General features: G+C 37.2%; 1 protein-coding gene across 1 annotated transcript in view; it reads left to right on the top strand.

Moving 5' to 3' along the window:
* DACH1 (dachshund family transcription factor 1) overlaps window positions 1-25,181 on the top strand; it is a 487,827-nt gene that overhangs the window by 449,043 nt on the left and 13,603 nt on the right. Inside the window, 2 exon segments of the mRNA XM_038741718.1 lie at window positions 2,462-2,605; window positions 3,127-3,195. Coding sequence (XP_038597646.1) covers window positions 2,462-2,605; window positions 3,127-3,195 — 213 coding nt within the window.

Here is a 25,181-nt window from a genome sequence, read left to right as displayed (position 1 = left end):
GCTCAGCAGAGAGAGATCTCTGGGTCCACAGGCAGCTGTCAGCCCCAGATGAGGTTCGATGGTCTGGGATGGCTGAGGCACTTCCACCCAGAGAGATTTCTGTGTCTCTGTCCCAGGTGATGTTCGATGGTGTTGGCCAACTGAGGCAGTCCAGCAGGGAGATATCTCAGTGTCCTGATGCATCTTTCTGTTCTGGGCAGTGTTCTGTGGTCTGGACTGGCTGGGACAGCTCTGCAAAGAATGTTGTTGCAGACATTTTAACTTCCTCCTCAAAACCCCTGTCGCCCCACCTCCTCCATTTCTTGCCCCTAATGATTTAGCCAGGTACATTACTGAGAAAATGTAAGTGATCAGGCATGCTCTCCCTAAATCTCCTCTGATTATCCTCTCTACTCCCTCTCTCCTTCTGTCGCTTCTTCAAATCTCCCATCTTTTGCAGCTGTATCTCAAGAGGATAGCTCTTGCCTCCACTCAAAATTCACCTCCTCTACCTGCACCTCCAACCACATCCTTTTGTACCTAATCAAAGTGTTTTCTGCTTCCCTTCTTCCTTCTCTGAATGTGGTCTTCAACTCTTCACTCTCCAGTGGCTTTCAAACAGACTCCTGTCTCCCCTATTATAAAAACAAAACAAAACAAAACAAAAACCCCTGCCTTGACCCCACAGCTCCTTCCAGTTATCACCCCATCTCCCAGCTACCATTTATTCCTCTACAAGCTCCTTGAGCAAGTTATCTCCACTTGCTATCTCTACTTCCTCTCTTCCAATTATCTTTCTGATCCCCTCCCATCTGGCTTCCACCTCCTTTACTTCTCAGAAACTGCTCTCTCAGAGGTCACCAATGATCCCATTCTTGCCAAATCCAATGGCCTTTGACTCCAACCTAATCCTCCTCGACCTCCCAGCTGCCTTCTCTTGGAAACTGTATCCAACTTTGACTTCACAGACACTGTTCTCTCCAGGTTCTCCTCCCATCTCTCTGGCCACTTCTCAGTCTCTTTCGCAGGTTCCTCTTTTTCATATCACACTTAGCACTCAGACTTAACTCCCCTTATGCTAACCTATTCACTGTTCCTCAATCTTGTCTATCTCACGGACGATCTCTTGCCCATTTCCTGGCTCGGGCCTAAAACGTCCCACTTCTTCATATAGGATAGGCAATCACTCTTCCCATCTTCAAAGACTTATTAAAATGCCATCTCCTCCGAGAGGTCTTCTTCAGCTGAATCTCCATTTCCTCTTCTCTCACTCCCTTCTGTGACACCCTAGCACTTAAATTTTCATCCTTTATTCACCCTTCCATCGGCCCCACAGCACTTATGTACATATCCATAGCTCCCTCTCTAGACTGTAAGGTTGTTGTGGGCAGGGAACATGTCTACCAAATTTGTTATATTCTACTCTCCCAAGTGCTTAGTACAGTGCTCTGCACACAATAAGTGCTCAATAAATACTATTCATTGATTGACTTAATAGTTTTCATTATTTTATTCCTTGTTGATAGTCGATTATCTGAGGCATTCGTGTGTGTTTTACACACCTTTGGATTTCTTTGCATTGTTCCTCATTTATAGCAGTGAAGTATGTTTATCCAAGTAGTTGATTCAACCATAATTTGAAATTCCAATGACTATGTTTTAATGGCAGCGCTCTTATTATTTGATTTGTCTTACACTCAACATCCCGTCTCACCTCTTTATTCTCTATTAATTCTGCCCCCATATGATGTAGTCTTATCAAGTAGTAAAACTAGGACATTATCTCTTCTTTGATTATAATGCTGTGTGTCTATTCCCCTTCTATCTGAAAGGTATATGCACAATACATTAACCCTGATAAAAATGGAATTCAAAGAAAGATATATCACACACTAGCTTCTCACTAGCAAACATTCGAAACAAATCGAAATAACTACCATACCAAAAGTTCATTTCCTATACAATTGTTGAGACATCTTGATTCATTGTTAGACAGTGATATGTTAAATCTTAGAAAATTAAATGTGTCAGCTAGTTGAAAATCATATGTGTTATCTACTGACAATGTGTTTTAAATAAAGGACATTTGATACCAGTAATTCAACCAAATTATCCATTTGAAAAATAAAATCATTATAGGAAATATTTGTGAGATAAAAATCTAGGAATGTATAGGGCAAATTTACTTTGGTTTCACTTGTCCTTCTGAAAGGGGTACCTTTTATTCCACAAAGTTTTTATCCCTTTCTCAAAATAGTACTTGGAAAAATCAGCAGTTTTTTCCCAAAGATGTCATAACAATGTACATTATTTCCAGAGTTCTGAGAAATCACAAAAGACATTCTCTGTCCAAACACTTTGAAATGCAAGTCAAATTTAAAATTTAATTTCCACTAAAATTAATCTGAAAATAACTGTTTTAGAAATTATTTGTAAAAATACAGTAGTAATTCAGGTTAAATATTGTCTCCACTTTTTCCAGCAATAATTCAAAAGAGGTTAAAGAAAGAAAAGAAAGCAAAGAGGAAATTACAGGAAGCACTCGAATTTGAGACTAAACGGCGGGAACAAGCAGAACAGACACTGAAACAGGCTACTTCAACAGAGAGTCTCAGGGTCTTAAATGGTAAGAGGATGAATATCTGCCCATGATTAATTTTCAGACTGAATAACCAAAGAACAATTGCAAATAAAGTTTATAACCTTACACTTACATTTGTCTATTTTGGATGTTTTGGTGTTCTCCTTAAACTAAATAAATGAAGGAAAGGAGAGGAGGCAAGGAAGGGCAGGCTTTGTTTTCTCATTTCATTTTTTATTTAGATTTTTCTTAGATCTTCTATTATTTCCCCCTGTGTCTGTGAACACACATTCCTTTGCTGCTTATCAGAGGGCTCAAATCAAAACATGTTATTGCAGTATTTATCCGAAATCTCTGTGCTATCTTTTCTGCTTTAAAATTTTCCAGGACTCATTAATCTTTTTAAATCCTCCAAAACATTATCTTGAACTCCATTCATTGTTTAACATTAAAATAAATTGGCAAAGGTCGATTGTATTGTAATTCAGTCCTGGAGTAACAGGTTGTAAAAAGGATCCTAGGAGTAGAATGAAATATGTGTCAGTTTTATCTTTCTGTTCTTTTAGACTCCCTGACCCCAGAGATAGAAGCTGACCGCAGCGGGGGCAGAACAGATGCTGAAAGGACAATACAAGGTAGGAATTTGCAAAAGGCTATAAATCTAGATCTTGCTCTATGAGTTTTTCCTCAGCTTTACCCTGCTACTCAAGCATGTAGCCTACCATCTGGGCCACATCAAAACAAGTTCAAACAAGGTCAGGTTCATCTTGCCTGTTTATGGGAGGGAATTCATTCTGTGCTGATAGATTTTCCTGAAATTAGCAGGTCATTTCTGTTTATTCTGAGTAATTAAAAGGGCATTATCAATTTGAAACAATGTTTGATGTCAACTTGGGTAAATGGATCTGGTAAAAGCAGGGAGATCTGTGAAAGCAATATTTTGAGGAGTGTACCCTCATAAAAAATGAATCCCCAATCTCCATGTATGAATATAGATTATCCACATTGGCAATTCTCAAAATGTAAACTTTATAACTAATCATCTCGATGACAGTATTCCAAAGGTGTTTCAAAAAACTAGTCCAAATGTTCACTATAAACATAATTGTTCATTCACCAAATATTCTATATTCCATCATTTACATTTGAATAAAACAAATTGAAGAAAAAAATTCATATATAGAATAAAAAAGGAAGCATATAGCTCAGTAGAGTTAAATATGAATATTGTAGGAACCATCATATCAGTAATTGAAGTTGTAATCTTCAAAAAAGAACTAAACTGATTAAAAATATACTGTGACATAGTACAAAATACAAAATACTTTTTGGCTTAGATTTATGTTTTTAATCAAACCATTTTGTGCTACTATGTCATATCTTTCTGAGAGTTGGTAACTTTTTTGCTTCAAAAAGTGGAAAAGATAGACTCCAATGCATAAATTTTTGAAAAAAAGTAACAGATAGGACTTCAAATAATTACATTCTGGAAGGGAAAGAAAAAACAGTTGCACACATAATGGTTTACTGAGCACAACACTAAAGATGATTAGATTTCTTATCATAAAGTTTGAATCTCAATGTCTACCTTTGATTTTTGTCTATCATTTAATAATTGTAGAACCACATTTTTCCTTTGGGGATGTAGAGGGCACAATCAGTACATACTTCTAGCCTAGAAAAAAAAACCTCTAAATGGGCCAGTATCTAGTAAGTCACAATAAAGAGTAATTTGTTGCTGCAGCCTCTGTATCAATTAAATACATATTCAAGGCTGTTTTGGGAACACTTGGAGAGTTAAGTACTCTAAAATTCCACTGTTCTTCACTTTCTTCTCCTTTCTAACCGTGGTCTAGCCAGCCTCCATGGGACTGTATAAGACAAATTCTGAGGGAAATGATAACATGGTAGCCATTCCTCAAACCAAGTGAATAGGCATTGGTTTGCTAGCACATTTCACATAAGAACAATCAGTGATTAATCAGTGATATTTATTGAGCACTCACTGTGTGCAGAACACTGTACTTATGCTCAAGAATACGGTAGAGTCAGGTATGAAGTGGGAGGAAGATCCAGGCAGGAAAGAGGGTATGAACAAGGGCTTCTATACTTTCTCTAGCTCCTCTAGGTAGCCATAATCTCATCTATTTAGCTGCCAACCCCTTTCCCACACCTTCCTTCTAACCCGGAAATCCCTTTCCCTTCATATATTGCAGACCACCGTTTTCCCCACATTCAAAGCCTTATTAAGGTCACATCTCCAGGAGGTCTTCCTCTTTCCCCCCACTCCCTTGCCCTCCTGAATCATTCATGTACTTGAATCCGTGACCTTTGGTTCTTAGATATTCATCCCAGTCTCAGGCCCACAGCACTTTAATAATAATAATAATAATAATAATAATGTTGGTATTTGTTAAGCGCTCACTATGTGCCAAGCACTGTTCTAAGCACTGGGGGGGATACAAGGTAATCAAGGTTGTCCCATGTGGGGCTCACAGTCCTAATCCCCATTTTACAGATGAGGAACTGAGGCACAGAGAATTGAAGTGACTTGCCCAAAGTCACACAATGGAGGAGCCAGGATTAGAACCCACAACCTCTTACTCCCAAGCCTGGGCTCTTTCCACTGAATCACACTGCTTCTCTAAATGTACTTCTTCTGTGTACACTTATGTACATCAGAGGTCATGGGTTCAAATTCTGGCTTCTCCAATTGTCCACTGTGTGACTTTGGGCAAGTCACTTAACTTCTCTGTGCCTCAGTTACCTCATCTGTAAAATGGAGATGAGAGCCTCACTGGGACAATCTGATCACCTTGTATCCTCCCCAGCACTTAGAACAGTGTTTTGCACATAGTAAGTGCTTAACAAATGTGATCGTCATTATTATTATATCTATAAATTATATATTACATATATTTAATGTATACACATGACATATACACATATAATGTCATAATAATTATTATTATATCTATAAATTACATATTATACATTATATATTTATGTTAATGTCTGACTCCCCCTCTAAACTGTAGGGTCATTGTGGGCAGGAATAGGGTTCACCAAATCTGCACATAGTAAATGCTCAATGAATACCTTTGATGATAATTATTAAGATGATGATGATGATGGATAAATGGCAAGAAAAAACAAAAGTGAGGCACAAAGTGTATTAGCGGAATACTACATGCTAAAATCACTTTCCTCCTCTCATAGAGGCACAGCCACTAGTGATTTGAACATGATTTAAAAGGTACTAATAGATGAAATAGGCGGCTACTTCATAGTGTATTAAAGTGTGATATTCTGTTACCTCGACCAAATTATGGGAGTCCAATTTTCTATTCCCTGTGAGGGTAATGAGGCTCACATAAACCCATCCTTGCATTATCTTACTGTGCATTCCTGGTTTCCTCCTCACACCACTTCTGTAGTTCTACATGTTTCCATAGTCCATGGCCAAAAATAAATGGGACTAAAGATGGCTCAGAATTAATCCTCGTGAGAATTTGAGTGAACCCTTTATCATCCATGGGGTATTTTCTGGATCTCTGACCATATGATTTCCTTACTCTATGTACCCACATATCTAGATTATATTAGACTTTATTCATTACAGAGAGTGATTAATGGTATTTCTCTTCTTCTATTCATGTAGTAAGTGTGAATGCTTTCCTCAGTTTTGCCCAGGATCTTCTGTTAAAAACGTCACCTGAAGTTATCTTGTTCCATGACCTCAGTTTACCTACTAATCATTTCCAGCTGGCTTCATGAAGAATGTGTGTGAGTGACTTAATAGCATAGAATAAGTTGTCACCTACAAGAAAAACACTTTGTTAAAATGTCCTTTGGAAGAACCATGCATGTGAAAAGTCCTATTTAGAGATTCAATACTGTCCTAAATGGAGTAGCAGGGTAGAAAAAGTGGTCACAGTTAATGACAGAAGACTGGCTGGAGGAAGAAGGATTTTAGGAGGGGCTTGAGCATGAAGAGATCTGTAGCCTGGATCGGACAGGAGAATGGGAAAATGGTACAGTTAGACAATAAGCCTGGGAAGAAGAAGGAGTGTTAGCTGGGGAGTTGTGCTGAAAAGAACCAATACATAAGATGGTGAGAGTTAATGGAGAGCTTAGAAGCCAATTCTGAGGAGTTTTCATCTGATGGATGAAAATGGAAAGCCGCTGTGGGTTTGAAATGTGGAGAAACTCATCAATTCATCCCTAGCCTTCTTTTTAATATATGTAACATCACCGATTGTGCTCTTAATTCCTTCCAACAATTCCAAAATATATGTCCTTGTTTTCTCTCCAAACATATGATGCTAGAAAAAGTTCTAGCTAGGTTCAGGTTTACTTGGCACACTTCTGCAAAATGGAGCAGATGGTGTCATCACATTTGCATGGTTGGCTTAACAGAAGTATCGGCTTGGGTGTCTCAATGTCTGGATTTATCCTGTTCTCAGTTCTTTCGCCTCTGTCCCTATGCTTATGATTTTTCACCAATATGGAACTCCTTCCAATCAAAAGCCTACCATATCACACCTCTTCCAAACTTTCAAGATTTCCTAAGTTGTCATTTCCTTCAGAAAACATTTTCTGAGTAATTCCCAATACTTAGTCAGGTCAATCCAACAACCGTCCTTATAAATTATATATTTGATTCCCATTCGTAACTCTTATATGTTTAAGTGGAACCTCTTTTAAATATTAATTAATTATTATGTTATTATACTACTATGGTTGAGCTACTTCCTGTTATGGCCCTCTGTACACACTCTTTGTTATTTTTGTCTGCCTCCTATAAATGGTGAACTTTTTGAGTGTGGGATGTGTGCCTTAATTCTGTTGAACTCTTACAGGGATTTTTTCAGGAATGAACAAGGAGTTCAATAAATTCCACCAATTAAGATTGATTTTGTATCATTTGTCATTATCATAAAGTACTTTGAGATTCACCTATTATGGCAGAAAGCAAATTACAAAGATTGAAAAAAAATTACTCCAGAAGAAAATATTTGAATTGAGCAGAGGCTATGTCTACAAATGCTATCTTGCTCTGCTCTCCCAAGTACTTAATACTGTGCTTTACTTCTACTGACTACTTGTCATGAACCTTCCAGCTCATACTAAACAGGAATTTCCTAGACCGGGCCAGCCTCCATGACAAGTTAAACATGAAAAGCCAAACCATCAAGGTTAATGTGGAAAGCTTTACTCAGTTCCTAACTCAGGTGCAGGGGAGTAACATGTACCATGGCTTAGTGGATAGAGCACATAGTGGGAGTCAGAAGGCTATGGGTTCTAATCCAGTCTCTGCCATTTGTCTTCTGGGTGACCTTGGGCAAGTCACTTCACTTCTCTGGACCTCAGTTATCTCATCCGTAAAATGGGGATCCAGATTGGGAGCCCACATGGGACAGGGACTGTGTCCAACCGAACTTGCTTGTATCCACTCCAGCACTTAATACAGTTCCTAGCACATAGTAAATGCTTAACAAATACCATCATCATTATTATTATTACATACACACACTCATTCACACCCATTACAACAAAATGTCCTGTACTGGTTTGCAGGTCCTGGGAGCCCATCCTGCTGATCCGTCGTGGGCAGGTTTGGAGAAGTTCCTGAAGGCTTGGCTCCACTACATTTTAGTTCATTCACGGAGGCCCAAATGTCCGCATGTGCAATGCAATGTGACCATCTTTTACCTGCCATGGGCATTGCAGCAGCTTATTGTGGCAGTTGTTGCTTTGTCCAGGCCCGTTACTGGATAGAGGGGGGAGAGAGAAAGAGAAAGAGGGAGAGCAAGAGAGGGAGAAAAAGAGCCACTTCTCCCCCTGTGCTCTGCCCCACTGATGATCTGTCCTGGAGTAGAGCAGCTTCACAAATTTCTTCTTCGCTATTGCCGTTTGAGGGATCAAAACAGTCGCTCGTAAAATGGCTTGCTGTGGGCTCACTACAGTGCTCAATAAATATTATTGGTAGATTGATTTGTTAACGTATTGGTCTTATTTAAATACTTAAAACTAGGTTCCCTGTTTTTCACAGGTTCATTAAAAAGGGCCGGGCTGAATGTTGGAAAGTATTAACAAGAACTTAAGCTTTTTGTGTACAAGGATTGAATGACCGCTTGAAGACAAAGTCATGTTCCTCTTGATAATTTTTTTTTTTAATCCTGTTAGATGGTAAGAGGAATCCACTTCTCCACTTGGGTCAGTTTCAATTAAAGGGGAAAACACTAGGAGGAAGAAGTAAAAGATAATCTAACTGTCTAATCTGATGCAGGGGCTATCTTCAGCTTTGGCTCTTTGCTATACAAAGATGAAATTAAAGCCCAGAGACTACAAAATACATCAATCAGTCTGTATTTGAAATAACCTTTCCTTAGATATAAAAGAGAAAATGAAAATACCTTAAAAGGTTATTGTGATGTGGAATAAAATTGCATCTCCATGCTCCTAAATTATACGAGGAGAACTAGGATAGTTTATTCAACAGAATGTATACCTTGATCCTTTCAGAATTCCTGTTAAACCTTGGCAAAAAGGCTTGTGTAGAACATAATGATGTTATGGACCACCTTCCTAAATATTAATTTACCCAATCTTACAGATTACAGAAAGCTACTATTATTAATATTAATCTATACCTACAACTTTTTTAACATGTCGCCATATTTGAAGATTAAAATAGAAAATATTGTAGCCAGAACTCAAATTTTGGGCCAAGCATAAAAATTTATTTGGAAGTACTTTCAATTCAGTCCAAAACAAATAATCAAAACTACTCCACTTTTCTCCTTTCACTGATCGCAGATCCCATATAATACCAAAAATGCATTAAAGATTACCTCCTCCATTGGGATTTTACATTCAAAATACCATCCTTTTCTTCTTTTCATGTCTTGAGGAGTTGCAAATATATGCTACCTAAAATGTAAAATTCCTTAAAAGATCACGGTTTTTATTTTAAACTGAATTTAGGATTGGAGTTCTATCTTCGTCCTGCTGCTTTTGAAACAGTTTCTGTGGGTTAAAAAAAAGCCAGTATGGATCCAATTCTTACTTTAGTCTTTTAAAAGTACACATATTATTACTTATATACCATTTTACAAAGTATCTTCCTGGCATTTTTAACAGTGGAAATGGAAATATTCCTTGGGAAACCTAACAATAATATTGGGAAATCTTGTCACACCATCTCCAATGCATTCACAGGTTTTGTTATAATAGAACAGTGCTTGGCACATAGTAGACATTTAACAAATAGTATTATTATTATTATTATTATTATTATTATTATATGGCTCACATAAATTGGGAAGATGTTGTTTCAACCTCTGGGCCTTTATCTTTTCATCCAAATAATATGCAGGAAAGCTGATGCAGACTTTTGCTTTGTGATGGGGCTCACAATTTAATGAAACCAACTTGATTATTTTTTTTTTTCACATAGGGAAGGTAAAGCATTCCTTTGCTGTTTTCCTGTATTTTCCTTTTCACTTGGCTCAGGCGTTAAATGAGGACAAGGTGTTGAAAATTAAAAAAATAAAGTTTTATTTCCCTTTAAAAAACTTTCGTGAATGAAAAAAAAATTAGAGTATTAAATTAGAGTATTAAAGGATGGAGTAACTGAGGCTCATAGTGTCTTATTTGGAGAAGTCTTTAAACATTTCACCATATTTCAAGGTAGTTAATGTATCCCATAGTAATGGAACACCACTAACTACAAAAATATTTTTACAGTTTTTATAGTGTCCTATCAAGTATATCTTATGAAATGTAAAAAAAAAAGATAGTTCAAAGTAGTTTGCACATGAACACTATCACAGTTTGAATACTGTCTGAAGAGCCATAACATAAGATAGTGATGAATAGCAATCAGGAAAGATATCTAGCAATGGACCCAAAGGATCAATGCTAGATCCATTTTGATTCAACACCATAATTAATGATCTGGAAGAGTGGTTAAACAGAGTACATTAATGAAATTCACAGATGATACTAATTTGAGATGTGTGCCAAACATACACCTGTGTACACAGATAATGAAAGGAAATAGATCTAAGGAATTTAGAAATCTAGAATGAAATCTAGAGGGTTTATATTGATAGTTAAGTTCAATGATTATTTGAAAGAGATTCTGAAAGAGTACTCGTCTCTTACATTTATACATTTGCTCAATAAAAGTTTAAATAAAGAAGAAATGATAGAAAACTTCGAAAGTAGTCACAGATTATCTTTTTACAAGTTTAAGGTCTTTAAAATTCAGCTCTGTGTCTGTACTCTTAGTATAGGTTTACTACTGTTTAATTCAGTACTCAGCAGCAAATAGACGTTCCATAAACACTGATGATGGTGAGGATGATGATATATTTTTCATTTTTAGAAACTTTTAAAATTCATTTTATTTTTTAATGTAGGTGGCCTGGAAAGGTAGACCATCAGAAAAATAATGCTATAATTGCCCTTTTGGAAAAGAAATAAAATTATTTTAAAAATCAAAAGTGAAACAGTTTTTATGAGTCTTGTTCACACAACTTTATGGGACTGAACGGATCCTCTGTTACATAAAAAATTCATAAAAGTAGAAAATACTGCAAATCATGATCAGAGATTTAATTAAGGATAGAACGGTTTTAATGTTTTTCAAAATAAGCATCTATCCAGTAGATTTTTCTCATGGTTTAAAGTCTTTAGCATCCATTTACAACTGCTCATACTCTGATAGGTCACTCCCTGTCTTTCATCCTCACCAGCTTCCTATTTTGAGCACGAGTAGATAAGTCTGCTTTAAGAAATGATCAAAAATACATGTATTAAGAAAGTATTAAGTGATATTCATTCATATAAGTAGTAAAGGCACTCTCAGTTTTTAAACTGATTTTGATGAAGAAACTGTAATGGAAGGACGTTATCACATTATTTCAGATATCCTGCTCTCCTTGAGGTTTAAGGAAGTTAAATCAAAATTTAAATTCAGAACCAAAAGATGGTTAATAGGGAAAGACCATCAGCTATGGTTTTATCAATCTACAGCATCTGTGAAAATAATCTTTTTACCTTAGCCCCTTCTAAAATAAAATAAAAATCAGAACCACCACTGTCACATGTTAAAATGGTAAATGTGAAAAATGCTATGTGATGCATTATTTCCACCTCCTGTGGCTAGGGACAGAATGCAGACATGCCACAATAATGTTTTTTATTTCTACTGTTCGAACCATATTAATGAGAACATCATTTTGGAGAACTAATTATTTCTATTTGTCTTGTGTCACACTTTCTAATTCCCCTATATTAGCACAGCCAAAGCAAATTAATTGCTTTTCCAGCAGTTGAACCTTGTCCAAGAATGAGATCACATTCCCCTCTAGTTTCCCTATTTCTCCGAGTGTATTGTGTCAGAAATTTCTCTTGATACTAAACATAGTTCTGAGAATATCATTACAGATTTCTGTTGCTGCTCACTTGACGAAATTTTGAAGTTTAAGTGACCCACCAGGAAAGATAAACTTCTTAGCTGCAAGATTATACATCAAAACAGTTAAAGTGAAATTAAAATTAAATGAATGAATCTCACTGAAGCAAAAAAAAGCAGTAATTAATGGTTCCCTTAATTGTCTTCATAAAATATTTGCATGGGTCTAATTTGCATAATTTGCATGTATTAATTAATCTTTCAAAGGAATTTTGTGCTGAGAGAAGCCAAAAAATCTCTTTGTTTTATTTAACATCTAATGAAATATTTATCTTCTTTAATGAACTTCTCATCTTCATTAAAATAAAAATTGCACAAGTTTGTATGTTTTAAATGTTTTTATAATTGAAGCATTCTAAAAACCTCTAGGCTTGTAACATCTGAAAAACAAACATTATTGAGCATTCTCCGTCATTTTAACTAGAGCAACATTAAAAAAATTGAAATTACAATTCCAATTTTTCAAATGTTACAACAGAGTTTGCAGTGCACTTTATGTGACATTTAATTGAATGTGTACACTATTTTCATAAAACTGCTTTTATAGGAGATTATTTTTTGAGTTGCAGCACTAGTATATTTCCCATACTAAATACTGAGAATTGTTTTGTATACAGAGGATGTAAGTGATTGAGTAATGGCAGGAAATGCTTTAAAAGTAAAGGAATATTGATGACAGGAGGACTGAATTCAAGTGTGCTTTTGTCATATCACAGAATAAAATAGAGATGGCACACAACTAGAGGGAGAGTTTACTATAGGGGAAAGTATCATGACAGGATCAATCAATCAATCAATCGTATTTATTGAGCGCTTACTGTGTGCAGAGGACTGTACTAAGCACTTGATGGATGCATAAGTGGCCAAGAGGTTTGTGGTAACATCTGACTTTGATAGAAAAATTAACCTTCTGCAGTAGAGGAAATTATTATTTTTCTGGTCTGTAAGCTCTTTATGGGCTGAGAACGTCTACCAACTCTGTTGTATTGTACTCTCCTAAGCGCTTAGTACAGTACTCTGCACTCGGCATGTGCTCAATAAATACCATTGATTGATTTATTGATTGATTGGTATTTCTTAAGTGCTTACTATGTGTCAAACATAATTCTGAGTGCCCCATCTTACCTCCTTCCCTTCCCCACAGCACCTGTATATATGTATATATGGTTGTACATATTTATTACTCTATTTATTTATTTATTTATTTATTTTACTTGTACGTTTCTATCCTATTTATTTTATTTTGTTGGTATGTTTGTTTCTGTTCTCTGTCTCCCCCTTTTAGACTGTGAGCCCACTGTTGGGTAGGGACTGTCTCTATGTGTTGCCAATTTGTACTTCCCAAGCGCTTAGTACAGTGCTCTGCACATAGTAAGTGCTCAATAAATACGATTGATTGATTGATTGATTGGGGTTAGTACAAGATATTCAGGTCAGACAAAGTCCCTGTCCCACATAATAATAATAATATTAATTATTGTATTTGTTAATAATGACAATAATAATGATGGTATTTGTTAAGTGCTTTCTATGTGCCAAGCACTGTTCTACATGCTAAGCACTGTTCAGTGCCAAGCACTGGGGTAGATACAAGGTAATCAGGTTGTCCCACTGAGGCTCACAGTCTTAATCCCCATTTTACAGCTGAGGTAACTGAGGCACAGAGAAGTTAGGTGACTTGCCCAAAGTCACACAGCTGACAAGTGGCAGAGCTGGGATTAGAACCAATGACCTCTGACTCCCAGTCCCATGTTTTATCCATCACACCATGGGCTCACAGTCTAAGTAGGAGGAAAAACAGTTATTGTATCCCCATTTTACCCTACAAACTGAGAAGCATAGAGAAGTGAAGTGACCACTCAAGTTCACACAATAGGCAATTCGCAGAGCCAGGATTAAAACCAAAGTTCTCTAACTTCCAGGACCTTGCTCTGTCCACTAGGCCATGTTGCTTCAATGATGTGAAATATGATTTATTACTTTCCTGAAAGTTAATTTCCTCTAAATCACCCCCAGAAGGGAAAAGTACTACTTACTCATTTGTAGAACTGTCTCAGTATTTATTCAACATTATTTCTTTCAATCACTCAGTCAATAAATCAGTGATATTTCTTGGGCAACTGCAGTGTGCAGAACATTGTACTGAGCACTTGGGAGGGTACAATACCACAGAGTTAGCAGACACATTCCTTGTTCTTCCCATCTTAGGCAGAAACAAAATGCTGATTGAATATTCAGATGTGACTGAAGAACAGTTTTCCTACTAACTTAGCTGCTTGCTCAAATAAATAAATAAGGGCATATTTGTCCCTAAAAACTTATAGCTTATGTGTGTATAATATTCAAGTTTTTGATTTAGAAAATGTAATGAAATATTTATAAGAACTTGAGGTGGGTGAACTATTGTTTTATTGTTTTTATTATTTTTGGCAAAATTTATGAAAACAATCCAATTTCATTCCACAAGTACTAGAGTGGATAAAAATTGCTAATTATTAGGTCTGAGGTTTTCCTTTTCCTTCAACCAAAATTTAATTCTAAAGAAAGATCTTAATTTTTATCAGGCTATCTAGGGATTTTTGTCTTTGGAACCATGTCAGCATCAATTCATCAATCAGTCAATGGTATTTATTGTGATCTTACTATGTGCAGAGCATTGTACTAAGTGCTTGGGACCAGACAAGACACCAGAATTAGCAAACATGCTCCCTGCCCATAATGAGCTTGCAGTAGAGAGACAAGCTTACAGTCAATATACTACTAAACCTAATAGACCCGTGGTTTTAAATGTGTGTGCTAAATTAAAGTCATTATTTAAGCCATGTTATCTTAGAGTAAATACCCTTGAAAATCAGATATCCATTCCAGTGCCTTGATTATTTCTGTTTCTGTTATTAATCTCACATTTCTGCATTTTCCCTTAATTGCATTTCCTAAGATGATACAGTGCTGTGCCTATCTGACCGTAGTTATCAGCTGTGTGTTGACTGGTTTTAATAATCAGCTTCACAAATTAAGTTAAAATTGAAATCTTGATATAACAGAAATTCCTTACCATCGGCTTTTAAAGCACTCAATCATCCTTGCCCCCTCCTACCTCACCTCACTACTCTCCAAATACAACTCAGCCCACACACTTTACTCCTCTGTACCTCAATCTGGTCTATCTAATAATAATAATAACAATAATAATAATGGCATTTATTAAGTGCTTACTATGTGCAAAGCACTGTTCTCTCCTCCATCCTCTCACCCACGCCTTGACTCTGTCCTGGAACACCTTCCCTTTTCATATCTGATGACAATTAGCAGCGTGGCTCAGTGGAAAGAGCACGGGCTTTGGAGTCAGAGGTCATGGGTTCAAATCCTGGCTCTGCCACTTGTCAGCTGTGTGACTTTGGGCAAGTCACTTAACTTCTCTGTGCCTCAGTTACCTCATCTGTAAAATGGGGTTTAAGACTGTGAGCCCCCCATAGGACAACCTGATCACCTTGTAACCTCCCCAGCACTTAGAACAGTGTTTTGCACATAGTAAGTGCTTAATAAATGCCATTATTATCATTATTATTAATTACTCTTAGCACCTTTATAAACTTTATTGAAGGCACATGTCCTCCAACTCTGATTTGCTTGTAACTACCTTAGCATTTACTAAAGTAGATTGCCTGGCACAGAGTAAGTGCTTAAAAAATACCACAATTGCTATTAATTATTATATGGGAATAAGACATGGACGAGTTGGCCACTATAAGTGGAAAAAGAGTTAGAGAAGGTATATCTAAAATTCAATTACATCATACAAATGGTCTTCATCAAAGGCTTCTGTTGTGTCTAAGGACCATTGATGATACATTCCTATTTTCACAAGGGATAAAAATGAATCATCTCAGATTGATACAAAACTTGAAAATTATCTGCAGATGAAAGAACTATTTTCAGATCAGTAAGCAGTGAAGCATCACTTTCTTGAACAGTGAGAAAAGCTATGGAAAATTTGTTAAATATATGGAAGAATTTGAAGATTACCTAGGACAAGGAACAGGGATGGAAAACATCCAAGGTCATGGAAGCTAAAACTGAGTCAAAGACTTCTGGGTCATTATATTAGTATATTAAGCATTTACCGTGTGCAGAGCACTATACTAAGCATTTGGGAACCTATGTTGTCTCAAAAATGGTCATGCATAAGGATTAGAGGTGGCTCCATTCTCAGTGAGAGGAGGGAATCTTTCAGATTTCCTTAACATCATTAAGGATGATCCATTATGAAAATCATTATCCGGACACCATGTGAAGACACAAGCCTTCATTCAAAACATTTACTAAAGTTAGTTTTGTAGTTATAGCCCTGAAAAAGAAATGTAGTTGAACTCTAAACTTCTCTCTCTTTCAGTCCTGGTCATCCAACCAAGTACCAGTATTGTAGTAATCCTTGGGCTAATTAGTCATTTTTCTGGACCCAATTTTACAGTCTTTTTGGGATGGTTGATGTACTTCACACCATGGTTTTTGGTTTCTATGTTAAACGTTCTCTGGTGATCATTATTCTTTAGATAGTGAAATGGTTCTTCTGAAGTTAATATAAAAATGAAGTCTCAGTTTCAATTTTCTTCTCCCTTCCTTGTCTCATCTACCATGTTTCTAATTCTATCCAGTGTATGCTACAGGTGACAGACTAACGGTACTGCTACTATCAATCAATCAATCAGTGGGATTTACTGAGCACTTACTGTGTGTAGAGTACTGTACTAAACGTACAATAAACAGAGTTAGTAGTGATTCCTGCCTACAAGGAGCTTACAGCCTACAGGGGTACAAGGACATCACAATCAAAACTGGGTACCTTATAAAAGAATATGATCCTTGGAAAACATGCTTTGCACTATGGGGAAGTTCATGTGATTCCCAATGATCAGCAAATGTGTCTGTTATATTGTTAAATTGTATGTTCCCCAGTGCTTAGTACAATGTTCTGCACATTGTAAGCACTCAATAAATATGATTGACTGACTAAATGAATGATGGGTCTCTGCAGTTGAATCTGAGACCTCTGAACATTTCATATTCACCCAACCCCACAACACCTTTGTATATATGTATGTATTCTTTAAATTATTAATTATAAAGTGCTTATTCATATTAATATCTGTTTCCCCCTCTAGACTGTAAGCTCATTATGGGCAGGGATTGTGTCTGCTAAGTCTATTGCATTGTACTGCCAAGAGCACTTAGAATAGGTATTAATCAATACCATTGATTGATTGATTAAAACTAATGAAGATTGAAATGTTGGCCCTTCCTTGATATGTACAAGGCCTTCTAAGCAACAGAGAAAATATGAAATAGTAATACTATGGTTTAGTATATGATTCACTGCAAAGCAAAATATAAAACAAAAAAGAGTAAAATGAGCACCTTTCTTTGCATTTTGTGTTACACTTATTTGCTAAAATCGATTCAGATCCAATCATTTAGGAAAATTGAAATATGATTTGGTCTTTTTTTCAAGGTAGTTACTAAGGATGTATTACTCAGCATCACAGCTTGGCTAGGCAAATGAGTATAATAATGTCTGGACAAGAAAATTTACACATCTAGTTTATGTCCATGGAATTAGAATAGATATTACTAAAAATATACAGTGGTGTGTTAGATCATTCATATTTTGACTTGTTTATTTAACATCTTTGTTGATTCTGCAGATTTTGCCCATGACAAATTGTCAATGCAACTCTTGCATTAAGAGACATGTATTTTTCATGATATTGTTTTCTCTGGCAATATGTTGGCTAGCAGTCCTTTCAAGTAATCAAACTGTATTGAATAGACTCATAAACTAAAAAGCAACAATAATTTAGTCTCATTTTAAACCTTATGCTCTATCTCATAGATATTCTTCGCAGTCATTGTGGACAGTACAATGCATTTATATTTTGATAAATTAGAAGTAAGAATTACAGATGGTCTTTAAGCTTAGCAAGTAAAAATTGCTTATGTAATATTGTCCTGAATTATAGCAATAATGTAGGTGTTAGTCCAAAATCATGCCAGGTGTGCATTATATTTTAAGCTCTGGGGGCACCAAATCACACCAACTCAGAGTTGCACCAATATTCAAAAATCTTTGATACTTGGAAATTTTTTTTTCCTAAAGCTCCTATTCTAGCTTGGAATAACTGCGGATGATTAAATACACCAAGGCAGATTCACCCAGACCATTCAATCCCCAAATGTAAAGTGCTAGTTTTTTCCATTGTTAAAGATGTCCACGCCATTGATTGATTGATTGATTAAAGCTAATGGAAAACATTGAAATGTTGGCCCTTCCTTGATATGTTGGGCCTTTCTTGATGCAGGCACAACTATTCCCACTCCAACCTCCCTGTTCCAACTAAAGTTACAGGAACCCAGATCAGCAACAGATCGACCTGGGGCAGGAAGTTTTGATACTGTCCCTGTTCCCACAGCTGTAGCCAGAGCTGCAATCAGCTGTGTGACTTTGGGCAAGTCACTTAACTTCTCTGTGCCTCAGTTCCCATCTGTAAAATGGGGATTAAGATTATGAGCCCCACATGGGACAGCCTTGATTACCTTGTATCCCCCCAGTGCTTAGAACAGTGCTTGGCACATAGTAAGCGCTTAACAAATACCAACATTATTATTATTATTATTATTATTATTATTATTATTACAAGCCATAAAAGGAAAGGAAGAGGGCACCAGTGACTGTTGCTGATGATGCAACCTCAGTAACATCTGAAACATGATTAAAATGAAAGAAAATAAACACCATACTCCGTGGGGAGAAAATTTGGGAATACAGAGGAGGAAAGGCTAAATTGGGCATATGGAGAAGAGAGGGCAGATTGAAATTTATAATGTAATCTTTACCTGAAGTTCAATGAAGTTATCCATCAGTGGTATTTATTGAATGCTTACTGTGTGCAGACTGTACTAAGTGCTTCATTGGGAGTCTTGACTGTCATGTCTGGGATTGATTCTGGATCAGATTGCAACATTTCATACAAGTTCTTTCATTTTAGAGATCATGTCTTATTAACACTAGTGTTCTCTACCAAGCTAATAGTAATAATAGTAGTAGTAATAATAATAATAATAATAATAATAATAATAATGGCATTTGTTAAGTGCTTACTATGTGCTGAGCACTGTTCTAAATGCTGGGATAGATACAAGGTAATCAAGCTGTCCCACGTGGGGCTCAAAGTCTTCATCCCCATTTTCATTCACTGATTCATTCAATCAGATTTATTGAGCGCTTACTATGTGCAAAGCAGTGCACTAAGCACTTGGGAAGTAAAAATCGGCAACATATAGAGATGGTCCCTACCCAACAATAGGCTCACAGTCTAGAAGGGGGAGACAGATAACAAAACAAAACAAGTAGACAGGTGTCAATACCATTAGAATAAATAGAATTATAGCTATATACACATCATTACAAAAATAGAGTAATAAATATGTACAAATATACACAATTGCCACAAATATACAAATATTACATTTACAGATGAGGTAACTAAGGCACAGAGAAGTCCAGTGACTTGTCCAAAGTCATGCAGCTGATCAGTGGCAGAGCCGGGATTAGAACCCATGACCTCTGACTCCCAAACCCGGGCTCTTTCCACTGTGCCATGCTACTTCTCTGTACAGTGAGTACAGTCTAGTGCAGTGCTCTCACAGAGTAGGGCCTCAATAAATACAGTTAATTATTCGTCTGTGGGATTCATTGAGTACTTACTGTGTGCAAAGCACTATTTTTGAGAACTTGAAATAATTTAATAAACTAGAGTATGTAGACATGATCCCTGCCCACAAGAGATTTACAGAGTAGAGAGGGAAAGAGCCATTCAGAAAAATTACGGATGGCATGTGAGAATAGGAATGGTGTTGGGTTGGGTTCAGGTGGGAGTGAATGAAGTGAAGTAGGAGGAGAGCTGATTGACTGTATGTATTAAAGCTGATAGTGAAGAGTTCCTCTTTCATTTGGAAATGCATCAAATATCCACTGGAGGTTTTTGAGGAGTGAGAAGAGTGGACTGAGAGGTTTTGTAGATAAATAATAATCCAGGCAGCAGAGTAAAGTATAGGCTGGAGATGAAAGAGATGGGGGTGGGGGGTATGGGGTGCAATTATCAGTATTGTTTTACTGTTATAAATTCTAGAAATTAGCTTAAAGGATTTAAACTTCTTCAGTTGATTTTTCAGACTGCTTTCTAAATTCTTGCTAAACTTCTTCACTACCTTTTCTCTCTCAACATTATTCTTGAAATTTTTATGTGCACTGTCAACATTATAAAATGTTTCCAGGTTCACCTTTCTGCACCCAATTTGTTTCCCTGAGGAGACAGATTTGTGGTTGATAACCCATCACTTTTTTGATTTTTGCAAATTGATAAGATTTCTATTCTTACTGAATTGCCATGTTTTATTATTTGATATATTTCAGCCAAATTTTGGCAGTTTTATACTACATGAGTTTGTCTACTGTACTTTCTCCGCAATTACATGTGCATTGAATCAATTTCAAAATACTGACATATTTCAACTTTTTTTTATGAACAGTTCCAAAACTTTGCTTTCTAGGTCCTTCCATTTCTTTTCTTACACGCTAATGATCTTAAAATTTCAATCTTGGCTTAATTCAAGCCAAGTACAGTCCAGATGCTTTTATTTCTGCCTGATACCTTACCCTGAAAATGTAATTTTTCCATATCTGCCCTGCTCCCCTATAGAGACCACTGATCTTTTGACACCATCCAATTTTCTCAAGTCATTATGCTGCATTTAGCCTCCATACCCAAACTACCTTCCCTTGACCACCACATTGACACCCCCTACTAAAATGAACTTGTACATTCCCCTTCCCTTTACCGATCGCATACCACTAACCCACAGTACTAGATTACCTCTACAGTCTGCTTCCTTTTCTTCTGTTCACAAGCCGCAGGGTACTATTGGTGGAAATCCATGTATTAGGCTGGTCTTGTCCACCTAAGTTCATACTTAGTGGGAGATCTGGGTGACCCCAAGCCCCGGGGGTCTGGTGTTGATGGACCTCAAAACTGGCGGGTGGCCGGGGGGTGGGAAGGCTCCTTTCCCTGCAAATGCTTGACACGCGGCTCTTCTTGCAGACAAGCAGTGTGGCTCAGTGGAAAGAGCCCGGTCTTTGGAGTCAGAGGTCATGGGTTCAAATCCCAGCTCCACCACTTGTCAGCTGCGTGACTTTGGGCAAGTTACTTGACTTCTCTGGGCCTCAGTTCCCTCATCTGTAAAATGGGGATTAAGTCTGTGAGCCCCACGTGGGACAACCTAAACACTTTGTATCCTCCCCAGCACTTAGAACAGTGCTTTGCACATAGAAGCGCTTAATAAATTCCATTATTATTATTATTATTATTATTATTATACTTGCTTGCTTTAACTCTGCCCTCAACTCTGCAAGGCAACATTATTTCTCCACCCTTATTGACTCTCATGCCCATTGCACTCAGCAGTTGATTCAGACATTTAACTCTTTCCTCAAACCTCCTGTCACCCGCTTCCCTCATTTTTTGCCCCAGTGGCCTGACCATGTACTTTATTGAGAAAATCGAAACCACAGGTGTGATCTCCCTGAAACCTCCCCTGATCCTCTCTAGTCTCTATCTCCTCCTGACCTTTCCCAGCAGTATCTCAAGTATCTCTCAAAACTCTTCCCTCCACCTGTGCCTCCAAGCCCAACATTTTAAACCTTATCAAAATGCTTACCCCTCTTTCTCCCCCAACTGCAATCTTCAACTATTCACTCTTCACTGGCTTCTTTCTCACTGCTTTCAAATATGCTCATGTCTTCCCTCTCCTAAAAAGACCCCCCACAACCATGACCCTATGGCTCCTTCCAGTTATCACCCCATATCCCTCCTGCCATTCCTCTCCAAATCCTTGATGGAGTTGTCTGCACTTACTGCCTCCACTTTCTCTCCTCCAATTCTCTCCAATCCAGCTTCCTCCTTCTTAACTCACCAAAACTGCCTTTTCAAAAGACACTAATGATCTTGTCCCCAAATCCAGTTGTCTCTACTACATCCTAATCGACCTTGACCTCTCAGCTGCGTTAGACACTGTTGACTCCCTTCTCCTGGAAACATAATCCAACCTTGATTCACTGACACCTTCCTCTCCTGGTGCTCCTCTTATCTCTCTGTTAGTGCCTTCTCAGTCTCTTTTGTGACCTCTCCTCTGCTTCCCACCCACTAAATATGGGCATTTCTTAAGGCTCAGTCAAAGTAAGTCAAACACAATGGACTCTCTGAGGTAGTAAATGAATTATTTTTATATTATTTTTATATTAATTTCATTCTATAATGCATGAATCCCTCAGTTTAGGCTGGTGGGGGGTTGGTTGCTTTGTTTGGTATTTGTTATAATTTTAAGAAAAATTACCAGATGCAATGTCTAGAATGTCTCATTTTATGCAAGTACAGTAATTCATTTCTTTTTTCTGGTTTCTGGATGTACTTTTGTTCTGTGGATTCAAACAACATAACTGAAGGCAAGTATGCAAAGCAACAAGATAAGAACATATTAGTGCTTTGTATCTTAAAAGATTTTGCCATTCAAAACACCATCTTAGGTGGTTGGATGGTACTTAAATCTCTGGAATCCTGGGTGACAAAAAATCTGATTTTGCTAGAAAAAGAAATCCTTATTGTATCCCTGCTTTCTTTGTACTTCAGAAAGAGAATAGGACAGCTGCAGTGGTCGTGGTTCCTATCTAGTTCATCTGTCAGTCGGAAAATGATGAGTTCAGGCTTACCTCTGTGGGCAAATCTCCATTAAGCTGCACCCAGCACCAAGAATTTGTCTTTCCTGATGAAAAGTCAATTCAAAGCTAGAATTTTACTCTGGAAAATCTTGTCCAAAAATACACCTGCCCTGTACAGGTTCAGCCTATGTGCAGTTTTTTTAATTTAATTTTTCGCAAAGTAGGAAAAGCGATTAATCAAAGGATGTGTTTACCAACTCTGTTGTATTGTAGTTTCCTAAGCATTTAGTACAGTAGTCTGCACACAGTAAGTTCTCAATTAACATGATTTATTGATTGATAATAAAGCCACTTTAGTGTATTTTGTGAAAAATGGAATAAAAAAAAACCCTGCCTAAATTAATTGTGATGTTAATGCTTTAAAAAACCTGCAAAAGTGTTGTCCCTGAGAAACACTTTGCACAATTACATCTTTGAATTGGGAATTTAATAATGGGTTGTTTTATTGCTGAGATTAAATTTTTACACCAATGACATGGTTTTCCAACAAAATTTCAAGAATTATACTAAGAATATTTAAATTCATTTAATGAAGGATGGATTACAATCTGACTTTGATTTGACTGGAATTTGATTATAAATCTATATATTAAAATATCAGAAACAAATAGAGAGTAATGAAGTCATTTGCCTGCTGCAAGGCCCCATAATAATGATTTTCAAGGAAGGGAGCTGATTATGGAAACTTCAGGGGAATCTTCCACTTTCATCCCATCTTTGCATAGCAGGCAGGTTTCTAGCCTTATTCCAGCCAATTCAGATTATCTGAACAGACTCATGGAGACTAGAGTCAATCGGGCAATATCTAGATCCCAATGTGGCTTTATATAGCAGAGAATCGTAACTGTGGGCAGGGATTGTATCTACCAATTGTACTGTATTGTATTTTCCCAAGTGGTTAGTATGGCTAGTTAGGAACTCAGGAAATATCAAGACAAAGATAAATATAAGGAAGATAGGTCATTGGGTTAGTATCTGGAGTATTGTCTAGACTGTAAGCTCGAAGTGGGCAGGAAATGTGTCTGTTACATTGTTTTATATTGTACTCTCCCAAATCCAGTGATCTGCACACAGTAAGTACTCAGTAAATATGACTGAGTGATTGATTAGTGGAGGAGAGTTTCAGGCTCCTCACAGTTCTGAATCCAGCAGTCAGAGTAGTAGCCACAGCTATTTTCATGGTAGCAGCCTTGGCAATAATAATGATTGTGGCATTAAGAGCTAACTATGTACCAGGAGCTGTACCAAATCAGAGGTAGATACAAGAAAATCATGTTAGGACATAGTTCATTCATTCATTCAATCATATTTATTGAGCACTTACTGTGTACAGAGCACTGTACTAAGCGCTTAACCTGCCCACATAGGTTTCACAGTATAAAAGAAGGAGAATAGGCATCAATCATCCATTTTACAGATGAGAAAACTGAGCCCCAGAAAAGGTAAGTGTCTTGCCCAGGGTCACAGATATGGGATTACAACCCAGGCTTCTGACTCTCCAACCTGTATTCTTTCCACTAGGCAATGCTACAGGCCTCAGGTTACCACTGTTTCCTCACCCTTTCCATGGAGAAACTTTCCCAATGGAGAAATTCTACAAAATCCTTAGACCTCTCCATAACAGAATGGTGGGTCCCATCAGATGTGTTGTGGGCAAGGAATGTGTCTGTTATATTGTGTTCTGTTATACTGTGGTGTTGTACTACCGTAATTGTACACAGTAAGCTCTTGGTAAATACGATAGATTGATTGATTAGTACTTTCTCCATCACTACTGAAGTGAAGCATGACTCTGTGGTGGGTACATATCTTGATACTTTCCCATTTTCCCTATCCGTAAATTATTCTCATGTCTGTCTGCCCATCTAAACTATAAGCTCCTTGTGGGTAGAGAACATGTGTATCAACTCTACTGCATTGTATGCTCCCACGTGGCTAGTATAGTGCTCAGCACATAATAAGTGCTAAGTGCCATTGATTGATTTGGTCCATTCCTGTTGAAGACATTCTGTGCTGCCAGGATTCAGAGTGCCATGGGACATCTGTGTACACAGTGGTTGAAAAGAATAGTCTGAGAATCCGTGGTTTAAGAGACCAGAAGAAGATAGATATTGACAATTGCATATCAGGTAGAAATGTTAATGTTAGAGAAAATGTGTGTGTGTTGGGGGGGGGTGGAATTGAGTGAGCGAAGAAAATAACATCTGACAAACTAGAAAAGATGCAAATGTTGGATTGACCACCAAGTCACATAAGGAAATGAGAGAGAGGAATGTGTCGTGTTGTCTTTGATAGTAGATACTTCA

Source organism: Tachyglossus aculeatus, chromosome 2, assembly GCF_015852505.1.
Source record: "Tachyglossus aculeatus isolate mTacAcu1 chromosome 2, mTacAcu1.pri, whole genome shotgun sequence".
NCBI lineage: Eukaryota > Metazoa > Chordata > Mammalia > Monotremata > Tachyglossidae > Tachyglossus > Tachyglossus aculeatus.
This window is presented reverse-complemented; position numbering and strand designations above follow the sequence as displayed.